The following is a 23505-nucleotide window of genomic DNA, read 5'->3' as shown; positions in this document are numbered from 1 at the left end:
CATATTCAACCGACCTCTCGCCTACAGACTTCGACGTTTTTAGGCGTTTTGATCACTTCTATAGCATTTTTAGAGGACGCGGTAAAGCCGAAAACGCTTTCCAAGCCTCTATTGTGACTCGAAATAAAGATTTTTATGTCAGCGGAACAGAAACGCGCATTACATGCAAAATGGTACACATTGTGATGGAAAATGTTTCGAATAAATTTTTTTATAAATAAACTCAAACTCATCCTCACGATCTTGATGTTCGTTGTATTAGTTTTATTGGTTGAACTAAAAGTCTGTTTTTACGGTTTCTAAACTTGCAGACATAATCATTGTAAAGTGGTCCAAACATCGATTTCTTCTGGATTCTTCGGGCACTGGCTTGAGGAACTTGTGAAAGACGTTCTTGTGTGAACGTTATTCGGCCAGGAAATATAATTGTGTCCATATTTTCGTTTATTTTTCCATCAGTTTTCTTCTCGAGCTTCGAATGTTCTAATGTTGAACTGAGGAAGACAAGTTGACGTGCCGTATAAATAATTGGTTCATAACGACTCTGTAATTACAATAAACGAGTGAGTTTACCGCATGTCATGCCGAACACGATGTCTTTTCGTGTAAATTGTTTCACAGTGTTAAGCAGCGGTTGAATCCATTATCTGCACCTGGTTTGTAAGGAGACCTCATGTTACAGTCGGATTGTCTATCACGCCAAGGCGTAACTGTCTGATTTTAATAAGACACGCCATTCTCAAGCCTTCAGGTGGTGAGTTGTCGACAGAAAAATGTTCGATAACGCAAAATAAATATAAACTTAGTTTTAAGCAACTAAACAATTTACACTGAAATATCATTTATAAAAATAGTTTAAAAAAGTTGTAATTTTGGTCGTTTCCGATCATTTTGGTCTGTCGGCTGTTCGACATCTTCATTTCTGGTTCATTGTAGGCCAAAATGCTCCTAAAATATCAAACTGGTCCTTCACCACGCAGACCCCAAGGTCGCCCTTATTTATTGCTAATTATTCAGAAATCGTGAGATGCGGTCTGGTGTGATGTAGGTTTCAGAAAAACATTTTCTTTATCGTGCCAACGTTTCGATCTTTATTGAGATCATCTTCAGGGCCTGGGATTTACAAACATTGTTTACATTTAACAAATACATTTAGGATGTGGAAAAGTGAATTTATACAATGCAAAATATATTTTTTTATTTTTATATTCAATCAAAGTATTTCTACTCACTCAAAGTGTTTGTCTTCTGTGTAATTGTGCCATTCTTGTGTGTCGTGTTGAGAGTGCCAGTGAGATTTTGCTGTTTTAAGCAACAGTTAATAAAACTTTGATGAAAAGTACCTAGTCAAACCCAACAAAGCGAGACGTTCTAGCCAGAACAGGCAGACTTTCTGCCATCTCAGGAAACAGTTTTCATCTCGTGTAATATTACATTTCGAAATTTTTAAAGGATGAAAGAGTGGATTATACCAATGTATTAATAGCTAATTAAACGTCTTCCCAACAGGCTTAACTTTTTTAATTTTTCACGATATCAACGTTTCCTAACCGACTAGAAAAAAGAAAAAAGAGGTTAACTTCTCTAATTGAGGAAATGATCGAATTACGGTGAAATTACTTTCGGGAATTGAAGTAAAGCGGTAAATCCCGTGGTTACAAGAACATTTTTCATGATTCCATAACCGTCCCTAATAACCTATTTGTTACGGTAACAATAAAAGGAACGGGAAAATCATTGGTTTTCTCATAAATCTCGCTCTCTGTAATGGCTCCGGCACCGTAACGACTACACGGAAAACACATAATGACATTACCCAGTATTGCAATAGCCCAGCACCTGTCTAAGCTCGACAACTTCCCACTGGCTCCAACTCATTTCTATATGTTTATTATAGATTATTTGACATTTGGTCGAGTTGAGTCTTATACGGTTTTGACACCGTGAAAGGTAGCAGGACGCAGTTTCGCGGAAATTATGGAGGATCGTGTTATTTTAGGTCAAGTAAACCTCGTGTGAAAATTCATCTGCTAAATTGACAATCGTATTCTATTTAAATAATCTAATGCAGCTTGTATACCCAGTCGTGATGCATGGTGATCGGATCCTAGAGATCCCCCGTGGGTGGAAACTAGGAAAAGACTAATAAACCAAAACAGAGCTTCCTAGTAACCTCCTCCTCATCAAGGACGGTTGTACTCAGGATTCAGGAAGAAATATCTCACCAACAAAAAGTAGCGTCGGTAAAAAAAAATCGGAACCTCACCACCGATGATGGTACTACCATCGAATCCACGCTCTACACATCGATGGTTTTTTGAGTATTCATTACTCAAACCACAAATTATTTTCATAAGCATACATTTTTTTATGTGCCACTTTAGAAACATAAGGTAATTTTTGAAATTTCGCCATTTCAGAACTTTTATTAGGAACTTAATAAATTATTTTATTTTTTTAATATCATTTATTAGGAATTATTATTGCCTTTGGTTTCATTTATAGTTGTACATTGATCTCTCGGTCCCTTTTAAATAAAAGACGTCTATTGTTAAATTCACTAGTTTTCGTGGTCCCCTTGACCAATTAATATCTTTCAATTAATTAAGGTTTTTAGTTGAAAAAAGTCAGTGTCACGAGCGGGATTCGAACCCACGACCTTCGGCTTGATACGCCGCTACTCTACCAATTGAGCTATCGTGACTTCGATCCACTCGGACACTAACTTCCCATCTCAACCCCACCTTTTGTTGGGGTTTGTTTATTGTTAAAGTATTGTGTGCCTGTGAATTTGATTCAAAATACCTCGCTGTTTTTCTTCAATACTTTAGAAAATATCCATAACCCACCCAATTCCTGTCTCTTGCTGAAAGGTTTAACACGTACGTAGCTAAAATCAGCCATATCCGTAATTTATTAGAATTAATGTATCCAAATTTTGCAATGAAACACTCCGACATCTTCTCCGGAACGCAATTTAAAAAACGTAGATTTATCCTCTAAGCGATTTCTGGTTTTCCAAATAAACTGTCCAGCTTTGGAAAATAATTGTTCAGAGGGAACAGATGTGCCACTAAGGCAACAAATTGAACAACTCCTGACAGGTGTGATAGGTCACTTTCATATCAGAAGAATATGGATCATTCCCTATTCACAAAAGTGGAAATAAGGAAAACTGAAAAATGTGTGGTGATTAGTGACCGTTTGTCGATGATTATTAAGAGGTTTCAGAAAAACATTTTCTTTGTCGTGCTAACGTTTCGATCTTTATTGAGATCATCTTCAGGGCTCAAAGTGTTTGTTTTCTGTGTAATTTGTCCTCTGGGCACTCTCAACACCATACGCAAGAATGGCACAATTACGCAGAAAATAAACACTTTGAGCCCTGAAGATAAAGTGACCACATTTTCATTGAGACAAAGCGGGACAAATGGGATGAAATGAGAATTACAATTTAGTTTTATATATGTTATTGTATACATTCATATACTTGTACAAAAATGTATTTATTATTAATTATTGGTAACTATAAAAATATTTGTAAAAAATAATAATTTGAACATCATGATTTTTAATCAAATTAAATTTTTTATTTAAAAAAATTATGATTTTCTTTCACGGTCATATTTTTGATCCGAGGGATCATTTATTAAAATGTCGTGAAATATTTCACATGAATTGGTCAAATTATATTTTACACTTAATACAGATTTTAAAGTTTTAATGTTCAACTGCGTTTTTTCAGTTGTCCATATTTTATTGATACTAGAAAAAACACGTTCTGTTGCTGCATTTGTTCCTGGAAGGGAGAGCGCAAATTCTACAATTTTCAAAATATTTTGATAAGGAATATTATGCTGTTTAAATTGAAGGAATAACTCCATCCCTTTTTTGTCTGTTTCCACATTTGCATACAACCAACATTTAATTTTTTCATCTGTAACATATCTTTTTACCAATGACACCTCATCAAAAAGATCATTTTCGCAAATATTATTTTTCGGAAAATGGTTACTAATATATTCAAAAGATTTTTCCACATATTCCCTTAAAATCTCCTTTTTTAATGTCACTCAATGAAAATTTTTAATATCTTCGAATTTAAATGTCCATTCTTCAAGATATTCCAAGCAGTTATTATAAAATTTTTTGACATGTTTCAGAAAATCAGGTCGTTTAATGGCACCTTGTTCTTCCAACCTATTGATGTCTTTTCGAATAATTAAAGGAATGTAATCGTTATCAATTCTTTCTCGTAATTTTGATTTTAAATTATTGATTTCATTTGACACTTCCGTAATTGAAATTTTGTCCCCTTCAATAATTTTCACAGCACTGTCTAACGGCAGTCCGCACTTATCTGAATTAAGCCGAGACGTAACGACAATGATGGAACACCACCGAGTAAATCTAACTCGGTACATTGCCTAATTTAGTTTACTCTGCATGCATTTTAAGTGTTTTTTAATGTATTTTTTATTTCTTTATATTCACCATAATACTTAATAAATAATAGGTAATATATTTTTACAGTACATTTAAAATAAGAAATGCAGATATTTTCTAAAAAGCGGGACATTTTTAAAAATCGGCGGGACGCGGGACAGTCTACCAAAAAGCGGGACTATCCCGCCAAAATCGGGACGTGTGGTCACTTTACCTGAAGATGATCTCAATAAAGATCGAAACGTTGGCAAGATAAAGAAAACGTTTTTCTGAATCCTACATCACACCAGACCGCATCTCACGATTTCTGAATAAAACTGAAAAAGTTTATAAAACATCGACATACCGCCATCGATGGTCAAAAAACATCGATACAGTAACATCGATATTGAAAACATCGAACATCGGTCACCTACTATCGATGTTTTCTAAACATCGACCATCGACGCTCATCCCTACAAAGAAGCAACTCACAAGTCATTGACAATTCAGTGATATTCTACAATATGATAAAGGGCATCACAAAAATATGCAGAAATATAAGTTAAGACGAGTTATGGCACTTTTTCCANAGATTTATCCTCTAAGCGATTTCTGGTTTTCCAAATAAACTGTCCAGCTTTGGAAAATAATTGTTCAGAGGGAACAGATGTGCCACTAAGGCAACAAATTGAAAAACTCCTGACAGGATCTGATGGGTCACTTTCATATCAGAAGAATATGGATCATTCCCTATTAACAAAAGTAGAAATTAGGAAAACTGAAAAATGTGTGGTGATTAGTGACCGTTTGGCGATGATTATTAAGAGGTTTCAGAAAAACATTTTCTTTATCGTGCCAACGTGTTTTCTGATGATCTTTAGTGAGATCATCTTCAGGGCTCAAAATGTTTGTTTTCTGCGTAATTTGCCCTCTGTGCCCTCTCAACACGACACGCAAGAATAGCACAAGATCGAAACGTTGGCCCGATAAAGAAAACGTTTTTCTGAAACCTACATCACACCAGACCGCATCTCACGATTCTGAATAAAACTGAAAAAGTTTATAAAACATCGACAGCCCACCATCGATGGTCAAAAAACATCGATACAGTAACATCGATATTGAAAACATCGAACATCGGTCGCCTACCATCGATTTTTTTTAAACATCGACCATCGATGCTCATCTCTACAAAGAAGCTACTCACAGGTCATTGACAATTCAGTGATATTCTACAATATGATAAAGGGCATCACAAAAATATGCAGAAATATAAGTTAAGACGAGTTATGGCACTTTTTCCAAGAACTCTGATTTTGTAGAACTCAAATCAACATTCATAAAAGAGTAAAATAGTTTATAAGTAGAGTGGAAGAGAATTGCGAAGTTAAAGTCTTTAAAATTGAAATTCAAACTTCCTTTTTAAAGTCCGACCTGATACTAATTTTAAAACGCAGGCTCGTATGTTTAACTCATTTAGTATATTTGCCCAATACTCTCTTGATCTTACTAAACCATGAATTGTCAGTACGCATGATTTCGTCGCGTTTCTCACTCGCTCCGGGGCAGAAAGGACAGTGCAGGTGGCAGCTACAGCAGGAGCAGCACTTACAGGATGACAATCCGCAGCCCTTGCAGTACGCCTTCTTGTTTTGCCTCCAGAGGATCGGACGCCAGCAGGCCGACATAATAAACCGTCCCTTGTTGGAGCAGGAAAGGCTCTGGAATATTTCCGCTGGGACGACCGAATCACCTTTAGGGCTTCTGAAAACAGATATTAACTGTGAGTAATTTTTCTAAGGTTATTTACCGGTAGGTAAGACTTATGAATGAAAGCATGTTCGTAACGTTTCAACTTTTAAAATCGATACTCGGCAATCTTCTTATGAATGTGACAATAATTTAGAAAGTGCCCCTTAAAATGGAAGGGCCGAAGTTTGCTAATTTTTGTTCGTCGAAGCTTTTAATTGTGCTCTGGCGTGTTATTTATAATTACCTTCCGTGGAATAAATTCACCGTTTCCCCCCGGCAATTTGTCTTATCCGCCAACGATTTCCAATTCAATGTCGCCGAGCATGTCAAAACCATTTTGGGGACCGAGATATGGTGACCGAATCGTTTTCACCTTGCTAGCGGTTCTGGGTTCGAATCCCGGCAAATCCCATGACTTTTTAATTGATAATGATATGAAAAATGTATTGTAAAGTGTGTTGACCCTTCGTCCGCGACCCCAATCGGGTAGTTGGACGTTAAAATCCTCCTTTATGACAGGAATTACTTTTTTTTTACCAAAAATTATTTTTTGTAAAATATGTATATAAAACAATTCGAGTTCACATTCAAGATTAGAAACTTTTAATTACGCTAGGCGACTAGTGAAGCGAGACATTTAAGTCCACATTTAGTACATTAAGCAGCAGTGCACGCCATTTGAAAAATTGAACTTACAAGTAAAACAATCCCAGGTTATTTCCGGTTTTCAACGCTTTTACAACTTCCGCTTTTTTCACCTGAGGACTTTTCTTCTGCACATATTTCAGAATAGTACTAAGTTTGACCGGCCTGTTTTGACCGCCGTTTTTCAAGAGCGCGTACAATGTCCGGATAATGAGTTTTGTAATTTTTCTCATTTTATTTTACAGTAGATTTTGATGGAACGGCGTGTGTGAGTTACTACATATGATTTACCAATAAATTTATCAATTATTCGGTGATTTTTATCCAATTTTCTCAGGGGTATTTCGGCTGTCGTTTCCACACCGATGGCTTGTACGATGACAGTTTGTGATTAACGACCGACCTCTTATAAGAAGTGCCGTAAAAAGGGTGAAACCGCCCCTAGCGTGTAACGTCAAATTATAATTAAAATACGAAGAAATAATTTATCGAGTCACACAATGTGTCCATGCACAGGGTTTCATTGTAATAACAAAAAGTAAAAGTGTAAAGAGTATTACTGAAGACCACCCTCGGCTTTACTCAACAAACACACGCTGATTGATTAATACATCGACAATAATGCGGAAGAACCTTTCCATCAAATCTGTGGTTGTTCATAATAACAATGAACTACCCGAAAATAGTGGATAAAAGAAAATATTGGACTAAATTAATTTCTACACAAAAATCTACTTCATCAAAGGCACGACAGGTAAAAATTTATTTTCTGAATTATAAGAATGATTTTGTACAGAGTTGAATAACAATTCAACGAATAAGAACAGGTTTTACACTATTTAGTAAATACGTTATTATCATATGTTAATTTCTTTTAAATATAATTTGTAGTACAACTAAAGTAAAGTGATAAGTAACAGTGAGCAAGGTAAAATTAAAACAAAACAAATTAAAACCAAGAGTGGAGAAAACACCCATTGGTATTACTCCAATGTTACAATAATATTGTTTGTTCAATTGATACGTGGGTCATTATCACTTTCACTGTCATCACCATCACTTCCTAGGAGATCTCGCGGCCATTGTCTCTTCAGTCGGCGGGGAGGGTTTGAGGGGATTCGTCGGGATGNAGGCAAAAGCATTCGCTTTTTCCTCATCTGACTTGGCCCAACTGCCGTCGACTTAGCGAAGCGGGGTAGATATTTTGTGGTAAGATAGAAGATTTTTAGCTGCCGCCCAGAGAGATTTGTTTTCTGTTGTTAGTAATTCAGTAAATCGTCGAATCGGTCGGAGCGATATGCTTGCAATTCCGTAGTCAGCTGATATGTTAGTTTATTCAGTTTTCGTTTATCTGAAGGGTAACGTGTTCTTTGCCATTCTTTACGAGCTTGACTTTTTGATCGTATAAGGTAGCGAATATAAAGCGGTACGTTAATGTGCTGAGAATATGTGTTTTGTGGATGTGTGTGAATTGTTGAATCACTGATTGATTCAGTTATTGATAATGTGAATTTTTCGATTGCAGTGTCTATTTCATGGTGTGTTTTAAGGTTGTTATGTTAAAATAAAATGATTTTATGAACCATTGATATTACAATTAGACGTTTGAGGGATTGAGAGGGAGAGAGAGAGAGAGAAAGAGAGAGAGAGACAGAAAGACTGCTAATGAAGACATGACCTAGGGAAATAAGAAAGCCTAGGAAAAAGTTTTGCAGCAATAAGACCTATTTCTTTGTAAAAGAAGGATTTGAATTCAACTGAACAAATAAACTAGGAAAAGAATAATAAGCAGTGCTCGGGGGATTTAAAAATATTGCTTCCTAGTAACCTCCTCCTTCTCTTCATCATCATCATCATCATCATCATCATCATCAAGGAGGGTTGTACTCAGGAACAAATATCACACAATCAAGGGAGCTAATAGAAAATTCTGTGAAATTCTACAGTATGATAAAGGGCAAAAAACATGAACTAATATCATTAACATTAGACGAGCTATCTCACTGTATTGGGAAAGGGAGAGAGAGAAAAACAGAAAAACAGACAGACAGACTGCCAATGAAGAAATGACCTAGGGAAACAAGAAAGCCTGGGAAAACGAATTGCAGCAATAAGAACCAATAACTTATTTCTTTTTAAAAGAAGGATTTGGCTCAATTGAACTGATCTAAGAAACCAGGAAAAGAATAATAAGCAGTACTTGGGGGATTTCGAAATCCTGCTTCCTAGTAACTTCCTCCTCCTCTTCATCATCATCATAATCATCATCATCATCAATGAGGGTTGTACTGAGGAACAAATATCGTACCGACAAGGGAGCTACTCACAGGTCATAGAAAATTCTGTGAAATTCTATAGTATGATAAAGGGCAAAAAATAATATGAACTAATATCATTAATATAAGACGAGGTATGGCACTGTATATTCGAACATCTAGGCTAGAGAGGAAACCGTTGAACTTATTAATAGGATTACTACCAGGTACGAGAATAGGGTAACCCTCATATGGATACCTGCTCATAAGGGGCACTATGGCAATGAAGAGGCGGACAGCCTGGCCAAAGAAGGATCAAATACTGCGTTTGTCGGGCCACAACCGGTATTACCCCACTCTATAAGCACAGCGAAAGAGAGTATTAGTTGCTGGGGCATTAAACAATTCCTTAAAGAATGGAATATGTCCCCCGGACACAGGCAATCGAAGGAGTTTGTGAAGGAAATCAAACCAAAAGAAACGAAATGGTTATTCTCTAACTCTAGAGGGGAATTAGGAGGCTGATAGGTATCCTAACGAGCCATTGCCCCTTGAGAAAACACGTCTTCATAATCGATGCTCTACCAGACCCCTTTTGCCGCTTCTGTGAAACAAAGGAAGAAACGGCTCGACACTACCTTGCAGAATGCGATAGGTATGCTAGGGAAAGATTTGAAACTTTCGAAGGAGAGGACATAACCAAAACACTCCCCAAGATAAAATGGTCCAAAATCTTGGGGTTTGTGAAAGTTCAAAAGGTTTATGCAGGACTCGTGAGCCAACCAGGTCCGGACCTTTTAGGGATGGGGTACGGGCCTACCTAGGCTTTTAACCCCTCGGGTCCGGTCACCCGCCCTGCGTAATACATATGGCACTGTATTGAAAAAGGAAGACTTTTTGTATTACATATTTGTAACTGCATACCTACATTTTTTGTGTAAGGATTAGCACGTTCTCGGGCAGTACAAGTCAAGAATTCATTATATTTATTATAGTCATGCTTGTTAGGGCCATAAAAGCGAAACAAGCATACCTATAGAATCTTGCTGCTAGTATTCTACTTGAATGTTTTATCTAGAAGTGTGTAGTATTTTGTGACCGTTAATTATTGAATATTTAGAGATCGTGAGATGCGGTTTTGAGTGGACGTAGGTTTTAGAAAAACATTTTCTTTATCGTGCCAACGTTTCGATTCTTATTGCGATCATCTTCAGGGCCAATGATACGGCAACTTACATCAGAATTACATCCCAATATCTGGATAAGAGGGTAAAACTACGTATCTAAGATTGCAAAAACCCAAACAAAATCCTGCAGCACTGGCTACCCACCATTTTGAACACCAACACAACTTCGACATCAACAATCCAAAAATATTACGCACAGAATAAAACATACATAAACGTAACTTTTTAGAAATGATTTACGTCAACAAGTATAAACACAGCATCAATTACAGAACAGACACTGTAAACTCAGACGCAGCTACCCTAATATCATTAATCAAATTCAATATCGATAACATACATGTATCATCATCACATCACACAAAACATATAATATAACATAATAAAACAACCATTACATTCCACACATCAAATATTTCTACATAGTCTAATTCTTCAACAATTTGGCGTTCCTTTCCCTAATAATCCCCGCTTATAATAATTACAATTAATTAAGGTTTTTAGTTGAGATAAAAAAGTCAATGGCACGAGCGGGATTCGAACCCACGATCTTCGGCTAGATACGCCGCTACTATACTACTGGAGTTGGAGTCCTAGTAGATTTACAATAGCTCTTGTGGTAGAGTAGCGGCGTATTTAGCCGAAGATCGTGGGTTCGAATCCCGTTCGCGCCATTGACTTTTTTATCTCAACTAAAAACCTTAATTAATTGTAATATATTAATTGGTCAAGCGGACCACGAAATTAGTGAGTTTATAATAATATTGAAAGGCTAAACAGGCCCGAACAACCATTAACCCTTTTTTCCATTGTCGGTCCCTTTCAAAAACCGTGACACACCTACACAGAAAACACACTTTCAGATAGTACAAATAGTTTGATTAAATCTAAAATTTTTATATTGTGTACATCATTATTCGGAAATCATGAGATGCGGTCGGGTGTGATGTAGATGTCAGAAAAACGTTTTCTTTATCGTGCCAACGTTTCGATCTTTATTGAAATCATCTTCAGGGCCTGGAATTAATAAAAATTGAGAGTTGAAATTTTACAAATAGATGTAGGATGAGAAAAAAATGAGTTTATACAATGCTAGAAAATTTTAGATTAAAAAGAAATGAATTTATACAATGCTAAAATTTTTTTTGATTCAATCCAATTATTTGTACTCACAACCAACTAACACTTTGAGTTAGTACAAATACTTTGATTAAATCTAAAATTTCTATATTGTGTACATAATTGTATAAATTCACATTCACATCTTATATGTATTTGTATAATTAAACAATGTTTATAAATCCCAGGCCCTGAAGATGATCTCAATAAAGACCGAAACGTTAGCACGATAAAGAAAATATTTTTCCAAACCTAGATCACACCAGACCGCATCTCACGATTTCAAAATAATCGTTTTAACTAGCATTCTAGGGTTTTGAAGTTTCAGATATGGTATAGAGATTTTTCATTCCAAAGTTTTTCTCTCTAGCCACCTCCTCTCCTAAAAAAATGGTTTTTTTGGAGACAGTGTCCGAATTGATTTTCAATTATACTTTACTTGAAGTGTGTAGTATACTCATTTACTCTATTTTTCATTTGTTACAAAACGTCTATCAGCTTGAACCACCCAAAACTCATATAACATAGTATGAAAATGTGAAATGTCAAATTTCCTGGTTTGACCAATGTAGGAAATTATTCAACAATTAGGATTTATGAGGTTCTTTTTTTCAGTCATTAAACAGTATAGCTGGAAAGGCATTTTCGATAATATCAAGAGTCACGGCGCCACACAGGGAATTATACCTTTTGCACGTTCAAGCGTCCAGTGATTACTTGCTACATAAAACATAAACGTTTAATTAATTTAAACCCTGTTCGACCTTAGAAAATCTAATCATCTAAGGCACTCCTATGGCTATTCAAATTTAGATGCGACGTAGTGCTCCTTAACAATAGGAAAACGGGGGTTCTGCCCTCTCAGTAATTTGAACGCGATTGAAAAATGTACACTTTGTAGTTCGTATATTCTATTTGGAGCGAAATAAGAAAGTTACACTTGGGTTTATTTCTTTTTAACAACTAAAACTTTAAGAAAATATTTTGAATGGTTAGGATCTAAAAAGCTCGTTCAGTATGCTCGACAGGTGTGGAGATACAGGTATGAAATTATATAATTGAATAAAAAGTAGTTAACTCTCGTGGAAAGTTAGAAAAGTAAAAGAAAGAGAGAGTTGAAAAGAGTGAGGAAAAGGAAAGAAGGAAAAAATAATTTTCTAAATTTTATTTTTACTGTAAGCTTTATCTCTTTTTCTAACTTTCCTTTAGACTACCAGTAACGAGTTCTTGCCCTGTTTTGTTATTTTTAGTCTACCCACCAGCGGATATTTTTTCCATGCCGTGATGAACTTTTAAATTTATCCGACCGATGTATATGCAAATTTCTTCATGTACAAAAGTATTCATTCATAACAAAACTTGTAACGTTCAAGAAATAAAAGAAAATTTTCCACCTCTGATGTCAAGGATGATAAAAATGGCTCGAATCGAATCACGAGATAACTGCCGTCCATACCGAAAATATCGAACTACAATCGTCTTAAGACTAAAAATAGATTGTAACCCAAGTCTGATTCCGGATTCAAAATCCCTGCACCTGAACTTCCATCTTTGGGCTTTCTTCTGATTAAAGAAAGGGTTTCGGCAGGGGGTCACCACTATCTCGCATTATTCTTTCTCTCCGGTTGTCATAAGTCCCCCATATCTCATAAACAGCCAGTGCTGGAAGGAATACAAATAGACTTGGCTATATTTGAGCGACAAAAATATATTTATGATTCTTTTTTGGAAAAACAAAATCGAGTAATTAAGTTAAAATATTTATTACACAATATCATATTCTGTGAATAATTTATTTTTTAATCTGTTGCTGTGTACCAAGAAAAAGAGCAAAATCTATTAATTATTATGGAAAAATTCAATAACATGGCGTTTATTAAATGTTATATATCAAATTCAGCCCTTTATGTATTGCATTTCCAATAAAACATTTAATTTGTTAAATTGTTGTTTGTTAAATATTTTAATTAAGTGGCTTAGCAAATTCCAAAATAAGCCCTATGAATTATATGTGTACATATACACGCCAAATATATAAATTTTCGTTGTTGGGACTTTTAACTACACACATTGTCAAATCTTATTGGCTGAAAATATTGGGCGAGACGTAAAAATTGTAATTTAAGAAGATTCTTTTGTTAATTCAGTTGTTCAAAATGAAGAATATTTTTATTACAGTAAATATAAATTCGATCCTGTTGAACGAAGAGGTCCACAAGCTTCCTAAAAACGAAACAGTCAAATCCATCAATACCATTCTCAACTCAAGAAGCTCGAGAAGCTTTTAAAGTGAAAAGGGCCTGCATTATTGAATACAATTAGCTTTCCTTCCAAGACAACGCAATTTCCACGTTTATTTCGCTGGTGATTTTTTTGCCTCTCTCGATCCTGACAAAATTATTTAAACAAAACAACTTTTGTTTTATGTAAAGTGTAAGCAGAACTGTTTTTGAAAATTAGATTAAAGATGGATTGGATCAAGTACCGATAAGCTCTCCCTAATGAAAATACTGGAAAAGAGGGTAGACATTATTAGAAAGAACAATATATGTTTAATTATAAAAGAATGCTTATTAACATGGTTATTACGAGTTCAAATATTAATCCGTTGAAAAGAGACAAGATAATTTATAAAAGCTTTTTAAACCAATTCATTTTCAGACACAATTAATTCTTTGCGCTTTATTATTTTTTATTAATTTTTTCATTACAACTATCTTTAAAGCCGGGAACACACTTACCCGATGCTACGCCATGCGACGCTACCCGATGCCACCCGACGGCTTGCCACGTTTTGGTGGGGTGTGCACATCTATCCGACGCAGCACACGTCGCGGACAGCCCACAGCGTTTATCACAATAATCACTATCACAATCGCAACGCATCTTTTGTTCTTAATGCACTATTTTGAGCAAAACCTTGTAATAAATTGTTANCACATCTACCCGACGCAAGCACACGCTGCGTACAGTCACACAGCGTGTATCACAATAACGTGTATCACGCTCGCAACGCCTCTTTTGTTTTTAATGCACTATTTTGAGCAAAACCTTGTAATAAATTGTTAGTTAAATTTTATGAGCACAACACTCTAATATTGTTTGTTAAACTCAATTGTTTTAAATAAAGTTATTCCTAATCATCATAATTAAATAATTTTTGCTATCGTGACCTCGATTCACTCGGACACTAACTTCCCATCTCAACCCCACCTTTTGAGATAGCTCAATTGGTAGAGCAGCGGCGTATCAAGCCGAAGATCGTGGGTTCGAATCCCGCTCGTGCCATTGACTTTTTTTTCTCAACTGAAAACCTTAATTAATTATTTGATTAATATATAACACCAATCAAGTTATATTACAAGTGCGCGGAATTTTTCGTCTGTCAGTGTAATTTTTAAGCAAAGTAGCCGGTAGTTAAAAAATAAATAGTTCATAAAACGTAAAAAGAATAGGAAGAAGAAACGTAAAGTGCCTGAAATACTAAACTTCTATCACTTTTGTTGAAGGAATTTAGTTGTTTTTAACTAGCTTTATGGTCCTTATGGAACAGGATAATAGACTGACAACAATATGTATATTTGTTATTACACCAAATAATTATTAAGCGAAGTGCCATGATGTTACGAAATACTTTAATTTTTAGCGCAAAAATAGTAAAAAGTGAAATTTCAATGTACCTTAAATACGAACATTTAAAAAAAACCCCATTGCACAACAGTTTTTGTGGTTAAGGATGTGTAAATTACCTAACATTTTTAACACAAGCATTAAATTTGTTAAAGGAATTTAGTTAATTAAAATGGTTTTATGACACTGAATCATCATCAACCATGAGAATATTTTAGCCTTCAATGCCTTTCATACCTGTTTGTTAACAAAATATTAATTAATTAAATATTACTATCATAAATGTCAGAAGTACTAACAACATATAACAATTTTCTCTGGACGGAGCAAAGAATCCCCTATCTTACCTAAAACATCTAAAAAATCTAAAATTTATATCATTGTATAAATTCAATTTTTTTTAACCTAAAATTTTCTAGGATTGTTCCATATTTTTTTGTTTTTTCCATATGTTTTTGTTGTTCAGTTTTTACTCTTTAATTGTATTTTTATATTTATCATTTATATTTACCATTTATATTATTACCATGTATATACGTCCTTATTCTTTTTATATATATTATTTGTATTTTTACGTATATTATTTATATTTTTTGTTATTGTAAAATGTCTTTTTTTATAGTGGATTTCGATCCGTAAATAAATAAATAAATAAATAAATAAATATGTTCTTGCTTTTCGCTTCCGCACATAACAATATAATTTACAGTAGTTATGAACACTTTATTGTTTATACCTGAAAAAATAAAATTTTCAATTCAAATAATATTGTAATTTTGTCGTTACCGATGCTTTTTATTTGTCTACTTTGTCTGGTTTGATCTGATAGACGCGTTCCGGCATTTCGCCATCTTCAGTGTGTCGGGCGTGACTGAACGCGTCTGAAATACCAACCCAGCGAGGATACGCTCGGTGTAAATCGATAGGTAACGACCAAGTTACAAGTTAATCATCCCAAAGATCAGAAGATTACACAAATAAAATTTTTAAAACACTATCCCTTTTTATTGCCGAGGGCAATATGTTTTAAAACCTTTCATTGTTGACCTAGTAACTTTTACATTCGTCAAATAGACATTTCCCAACTTTAGGGCTTGATAATTACGAAAGAAATTTTTTTAAAATTTATTTTAAGGTGGCAACATGGAGAATAAATAAAAATGAACTTAAGCTGAGGAGGTCTTTTTTCGAGCCCGTCGTGATTGTAAGTCAGTGAAAAACGGAGCTTTATAAAGAGATTCCCTAAAGTGATAAGCCTACTGCTAAAACGCTATAAAAGACTGTTTTCCTACCGTTTAAAAACTTAGTTTAAAATATATACCAATTTAGAAGATCCCCACGCCGAATAAAGTTGTTGTTGACCACCAAAACTGCATTATTTAAAATGTTGAGAAATAAACGTTTAACTCTTTTGGAAACGACGAAACTTGTGACACGAGCTTCCCAGGTTTAAAAGTGATTCAAATAATTTTTTGAACGTTGCGAATCAAATGTTCTGATGTAATAAACTTGCAACCCGCCATGCTTTACGTTGTTCGAAGACTCGTCTTTTATTTAGATGCTTTATCACAATCCACGTTCCGAACTAAAACATCGTCCGGATTGTAAAAAGTTCGTAAGCTTTTACACAAGCTTACGATGCTTTTATGATCCAGATTCTCATTCAGATTCAGCAAAAACACTCTCAACAACAAGTCTCTCAACACCATACTGCGAGAAGAATCGATGTGTAACGTGTTTATGTGTAAATGGGGCGGCGAAGGGAAAAATTCGAGCTCGATCAGAAAATCCCTTCTCCTGAAAACTTGCATATGTTCATTTTCCGGTTCACCCTTCCTCAAAACCTTTCATTAAATTGAATCAAAACTTTATTCGTTGTGTACAACGATAATAGGCACACAATTTTGTCGAAAATTGTTCTATTAAAAATACCCACCAGGGGAAAAAAATATTTTTAAAATAAAAAAAATTGTGTAAATTTTGTCACAACTTTAGGTTCCAGACAAAAACTAGCGATTTACGGTTTTGTTGAAGCCATTAGCCAGTAAGACGAAGTAGACAGACATTATGGAAAATAAAACAAAAAGAATGGTTGATTGTAATATAAAAACATGATAATAGCGAAAATAGCAAATATTTGGGCCCACTTTGAACAACTAAATGACTGATAATTCGCTGAAATACGGAAAAATTCCGGACTATTATCCTTAAATATAAAGTCCAGACTCTCCTTAAAAGGAAATGCTTATCGAAATTAAAATCCGAAGTATAAGTGAATTGAAAAAAGCTGATTCATGTTCGTAAACCAGTTTAATTGAACTAAATCTCTTTATCAAAAGTTATGCAAGTAGACGGACTTCACGTACTTTATACTTGTTTTACCCACTTGACATTCTTTTACTCTGAAGTCGATTTACGACTGAAGATTTAAAGTTTAATTACAATTTAATATTTAAGGATTATTTGGTGAAAAAGGAAATGTGTGGTAACGGGATTATTTGCTTAATTCAGTGCCATAAAGCTGCTTAAATCAGCTAAATGCCTTCATTAAAAGTTATGCAAGTGGTAATGTTTCAGCCACTTGACATATCTACTTCCTTTCATTTTAAGCAAATTATTTCGTAATTCAATTATTTAGTCTAATTACAACATTTGTAGTAATAAAAGAATCTAGTGGATTAACTTCTTACTCAGGGCTATCAAGGAGCTTAAATTCGTCTTTTATTCTTTATTGTTGCACTTGTTTTTTTCTTTTTATAGATGAATGTCTTTTTTGTAGGGCTTATCATGTGATTATTTGTTTCAGCAAAACGATGAAAAACGTTATTGGAAAAAAAATCTGCTGAACTGCAGCCATGTTGGCAATTTGCTGTTTTACATTAAAGTATTTTAACGTTTTGTTGTAATCAATAATATTTTTGCTATCCATTAGATTTCGTGGTCCGATTGACCAAATAACTTCTTAAAAAATAAATAGTTCATAAAACGTAAAAAGAATAGGAAGAAGAAACGTAAAGTGCCTGAAATACTAAACTTCTATCACTTTTGTTGAAGGAATTNAAAAACGTTATTGGAAAAAAATCAATTAATGGCAATTTGCTGTTTTACATTTAAGTATTTGAACGTTTTGTTGTAATCAATAATATTTTTGCTATCCATTACATTTCGTGGTCCGATTGACCAAATAACTTCTTTCAATTAATTAATCTTAATGTAAGGTATTGGTTGACACAAAAAATCAGTGTCACGAGCGGGATTCGAACCCACGACCTTCGGCTAAATACGCCGCTGCTCTACCACTTGACCTATCGTGACTTCGATCCACTCGGTCACCAACTTCCCACCTCAACAGCAACTTTTCAATTTTCCCTCCTTTTTGCCATTTTTCAAATGTCGTGTAATCGGATTGGATTCTCACCACAAATGAAATGGCCACGGAGAGCTTTAGTGAAGTATACTTCATGTTAAATTATTAAAATCACTAATTTCGTGGTCCGCTTGACCAACTAATATATTACAATTAATTAAGGTTTTGCAGTTGAGATAAAAAAGTCAATGGCTCGATCCACTCGGACACCAGCTTCCCATCTCAACCGCACCTTTTGAATTTACCCTCCTTTTTGCCATTTTTCAAATTCCTTTTTATCTCAACTGAAAACCTTAATTAATTGTAATATATTAATTGGTCAAGCGGACCACGAAATTAGTGGTTAAAAACAATACAAATATTACTAATAAATAATTATAAGTACAAACTAAACTTTTTAAAAAGAATAATATGTAGTATAATGAAAATTTTTCCAGAAAGAAAATATGAAATATGACATGATAGATGATCTACAAAAAAATAAATTTTTGCAATGTAAATTGATTAAATTCCTCTTATGAAAGATATACAAGTGCTTGAATTTCAGCATTTTACATACATTTTCTATTTTTGGACGCTAAAGTCAAAACTATTTCGTGGTAGCATGCCACTTTGATTTAGTGTTATTAATATTTAATTCAAACATTTATAGTAATGAAGGATTAACTTCCTATTCAGATCCACAAACGAATAAATCGACTAAATTTCTTCATCACATATTCCAGAAGCGTTCGGACTTCAATAATATTAACAAAAATTGACGTATAATTGCGTAAATTTTATGGCTATAGCAAAATTATTAAATTTATTAAGTTCTTACATCAGAATTTGTGTAAGTATATTTCAAATGTCCACTTTTTGAAAAGTAAAAACAAAACTATTTCGCAACTCTGTGAATGATTACAGTTTAATAACTTGTTGTGTAATAAAAAATGTGTAATAATTGTATTATCCTGTAGTTAGTAGATTAGCTTTTTCTTTCGTACTCATAAAGGTACTTAAGATAATTAAAACGCCCAGTTCCTCTTCGTTTTACATTAAAGAACAAATTATTTCGCTATTCTGTGATTACAATTTATTAATTGTTTAGTGTAATAAAACATGTGTTATAATTAGATTATCTCGTTGTTAGTGGATTACGTACCAATTAAGTTGGTTCAATAAAATTTATAAATGTTCAACTTTCAATCCGTTTTACCCCAAAAACCCAACTATTTCGTAGTTTATGCTAAAATACCAAATTTGCTTAATAAATTAATTAACTTTGCTTAATAATTAATCGCAATGTTTGCAGTAAGAAAGGAATCTAGTGGTTAAATTACTTATTCAGGGACACAAAACAACATAAAGTCCACTAAATTTCTTTATCAAGGGTACAGAAGCGTTCACTTCACTAATTTTAAGAACGATCAACGTATAATTACATAAAAAATCAGGGCTATAAAATACTTAAATTGATTAAATTCTTTCATCAAAGGTTCTGGATGTACGAGTACATCAGGTTCTTTATATTTCCACTTCCTATTCGTTTTAGGCTAAAGACGAAACTACCAAGTAACCAGAAAAGTTCACGCAGTCTTGAATTTGTTATTGTTTTAATACTGTTAATCAACTTTTTTATTTACGTAGGAGAATCACGTACATCACGTAATACCAAGAGAATAATCGTGGATTCAAAAAGAAAAAGTGCCTTGGACATTTCACTTTATATTATAAAATACTTTCTTTCTCACGGCTTCAAAACTCGACTTCAAAATTCATGTGTGCTTATTTTAGTTCCATACTACGGCGGCTCGCAGCTGGTAAAATTTCTGCCGCGCACTGCCCAATACTGGTTCAAAAAGTTTATTTCTGGGGATGACGGGTTTGAAGCGTAAGCGATGAAACCGTTCGCTCTGGCTTACATCTTGGGAAAATGGGCTCCTCATAAACTGACGGACCTTAACAAACTTCAACGTTTAAATATTTGCCTTTCATTACTTTCACTGATCAAAGTACAGACGTTTTTAACGTATCTAATCCTCCCATAATAGAAATTTTGACTAACGGTATTAAAACAATAACAAAAATCATTGTATAATTGCATAAATATTCGCGGCCACTTAAAACTGAAATCGATTAAATACGTTCATCAGAAGTTGTGCAATTGCTAGTACTTCATTTCTTCAAAACGTCCACTTTACCTTTTTTATACAGTAAAAACAAAAGTATTTCGCAACTCTATGATTGAAAGCTGTTTAATAACTAGTTTGGGTAACAAAAAATGTAATAATTGGATTATTTTGTAGTTCTTCTTTCATGCCCAAAAAGTACTTAAATCAATTAAATTCCTACGTCAAGTTATACAATTGCTAGTACTTCAGGTAATTAACATATCTTATCATCTTCTTTTTATAGTATAGAAAAGATAATTGTGCTACTCTCTGTGTGAAACTGTTTATTAATTGTTTTATGTATTAAATAATTTGTTATAGTTTGATTATCTTGTAGTTATTGGATTTTCTTTTTCATCCATGCCTTGCAATATAAAGTAAATAAACAAAACACATGTTATACAAGTGTTTGAATCTCAGTACTTTATATTTTACTTCCTTTTCTTTTTAAGCCAAAGACCAAACTATTTCCTACCTACATGGCAACTTTATGCATGCTTAATGATTATTTATTGTTACTAATAATTAATCGCAAAGTTTGCAATAAGAAAGGATTATCTAGAGATTATCTTCTTATTCAGGGGCACAAACCAACATAAATCGACTAAATTTCTCCATCAAATATTTTGCAAGCGTTGGGATTTGTTATTATTTTTGTAACTTTGTAAAAAGGGCTTCTTTCATCTCAATGTTAATAAATAAATAACCAACGAAAAACCGCACAAACTGTTCCGGTTACCCGGTATTTCGAAGCTACATGCCATTTTGCTTAATAATTTTTTTACCGTTATTAATAATTAATCCAAAATAAAAAGTTTATAGAAATAAAGGATTATGGTGGATTAACTTATTATTCAGAGCTACAAATCAACATAAATCGGCTAAATTTCTTGATCAAATGTCGTACACGCATTCGGACTTCAATAATCTTAAGAATAATCACTGTATGATTACAAAAAATTCAGGGTTTTAAAAAACTTAAATTGATTGAAATCTTTCATCAAAAGTTCTAGAAATACTAGTTCATCAGGCAATTTACATTTCCACTTCCTATTTGTTTTATGCAAAAGACGAAACTACTAGGTAACCAGAAAAGTTCATGCAATTAAATTTCTTCATCAAAAGTTATAGTAGTGCTAGTAATTACAAAATATGTAGAGGTAAATAAATCTAGTGGGTTAACTTCTTATTCAGGGTCGTAAAGACCGTAGCTTAGCACATCAGGTACTACATATTTCAACTTCATTTTCTTTTCGCACACTAAAGACCAAACTATTTCGTAACTTTATGGCACTTTGCTTAATAATTATTTATTGGAATAAAACAAACTTCAAGTCGCTTATAATAATAAATTATTAACTAAAATCACGAAATTTGTAGTAGTTAGTCATTTAGTGGATTATATTTTTTATTGTGGGCAATAGAAACTAATTAATTTATAAAACGTCATACTACCTTTACCCCCACCCAAAAAATAAATTAATTAAAAAAATAATAAATAAATAAAACCGACCACTTAGTTTTTGCACGAAATAATGGCCAACTTCGGAAATGCATATTTTCTCGTCCTTCATGGATTCATCGGGTAATTCGAAAATTCTGGTACTTTGTTGCACTTTTTACAAAAAATTGAAATTGATCATTGAAGCCAGGAAACCGTCCTGCGCCCTCGCAGCAGTCGAAAGGAAATTTTAATAAGCTTTCAATTGGTCATCTTCCACTTTGGCCGATTTGTCAACCGTTTTCGAGTTATTCGCGATTTTCGGGCAAAAAACTTGTTTTTTACGTGCTCGTGGAAAAAACCGACGGCTCTCACCCAATTTTGTCATACATAAGCCTATTGTTTCAATATGTTATTCGAAGCCAAACGGTCACAACACCTGTAGAATGGAAAAAAAACTGGCCATTTTTTCGTGGAACAACCATGAAATATCTGACCGAGCTATTTTGTTTTGTGTATCACCATTAACGGCATCATTGTGCTCTCTGATCACTTCCGCGTCTATATAAGGAATCCAGCCGCGTATTTTGCCCAAAAATTGCGAATAACTCGAAAATGGTTGGGAAATCGGGCAAATGGAAAATGACGAATTGAATATTTATTAAATTCGATTGCTAGAGTGCGCCCCTCCTGAACGATTTCCTGGCTCCAAAGCTCAACTTGAAGTTTTTTTAAAAAGGGCATAAATTAACCTTCCAGAATTTTTGAATTTATTGATGAAAGAGTGAAGGTAGGAAAACATTTAAAAAAGCCATCTTGTTCAGCGTAAAATTTTCTAAAAAATGAGACCTAGCTCAGGTCTGTGCCTTAAATGGCTGAGAAAATATGTATTTCCAAATTTGGCCATTTTTACCTGCAAAAACCAGGTGGTCGGTTTTTTTTTTTGGATGGGTAGTGTATTGTTTTACTAAGAAAACAAAACCATTTTTTAATTTCAAGTTTAATTAAAGTTAATAATTATTTGTATAATCACAAAATGTGAAGCCATAAGAAAACTAATGGATAATCTTCTTTAACTCGACATATCGTCATCCGCCGAAATAGCTCAGTTGGGAGAGCGTTATACTGAAGATCTAAAGGTCCCTGGTTCAATCCCGGGTTTCGGCAAAACATACTTTTTACCGTCGATTGCTTACTTATTGAAGTAATTTTTCATTTAAACTGATTTTTTATGCTTATCTCAGAGAATAAGCAAAAATATTTTATTGAGTGTTGTCGAAAATAGTTAAGCTCTTTTCTGTGTTAACTCGTGATTAAAAACTGCAACGATTTAACATTCTACGCACGCAATTTTGTTTTCATTCTATTCAATATTTCTTCGCTGTCTGAGGGATGTGTCATTATGCAAATAACGTCGAATAAGTTTCGGAACAGTATTCAATTTTTACCGAAAAGTTCATGTATACGCCGGTTATTACAGGATCGTTGAACAATTCCATAGAATATTTACCACCGGTCATGATCACCT

The 23505-nt window shown here is 33.9% G+C and overlaps 1 protein-coding gene and 2 non-coding genes across 3 annotated transcripts; 1 reads left to right on the top strand and 2 right to left on the bottom strand.

Annotated features, from left to right (window-relative positions):
• Nucleotides 1-2631: 2631 nt before the first annotated feature.
• Nucleotides 2632-2704, bottom strand: Trnad-auc. The gene has a single exon. It is a non-coding gene; the product is annotated as a tRNA-Asp (tRNA).
• Nucleotides 2705-5890: 3186 nt separating this feature from the next.
• On the bottom strand, nt 5891-7235 carry LOC106670413. Its single transcript, XM_014400716.1, has 2 exons — nt 6877-7235; nt 5891-6192 (listed from the first exon to the last, which is right to left on the bottom strand). Exons 1-2 carry the CDS (start codon nt 7056-7058, stop codon nt 5901-5903), a joined length of 474 nt encoding a protein of 157 aa, XP_014256202.1. The 5' UTR covers nt 7059-7235; the 3' UTR covers nt 5891-5900.
• A 15836-nt stretch (nt 7236-23071) lies between these two features.
• On the top strand, nt 23072-23144 carry Trnaf-gaa. The gene has a single exon. It is a non-coding gene; the product is annotated as a tRNA-Phe (tRNA).
• Nucleotides 23145-23505: the final 361 nt, after the last annotated feature.

Source organism: Cimex lectularius, unplaced genomic scaffold, assembly GCF_000648675.2.
Source record: "Cimex lectularius strain Harlan isolate CLEC.00 unplaced genomic scaffold, Clec_2.1 scaffold103, whole genome shotgun sequence".
NCBI classification, from domain to species: Eukaryota; Metazoa; Arthropoda; class Insecta; order Hemiptera; family Cimicidae; genus Cimex; species Cimex lectularius.
Note: the sequence above shows the minus strand (reverse complement) of the source record. Positions and strands in the feature narration are given on the sequence as shown.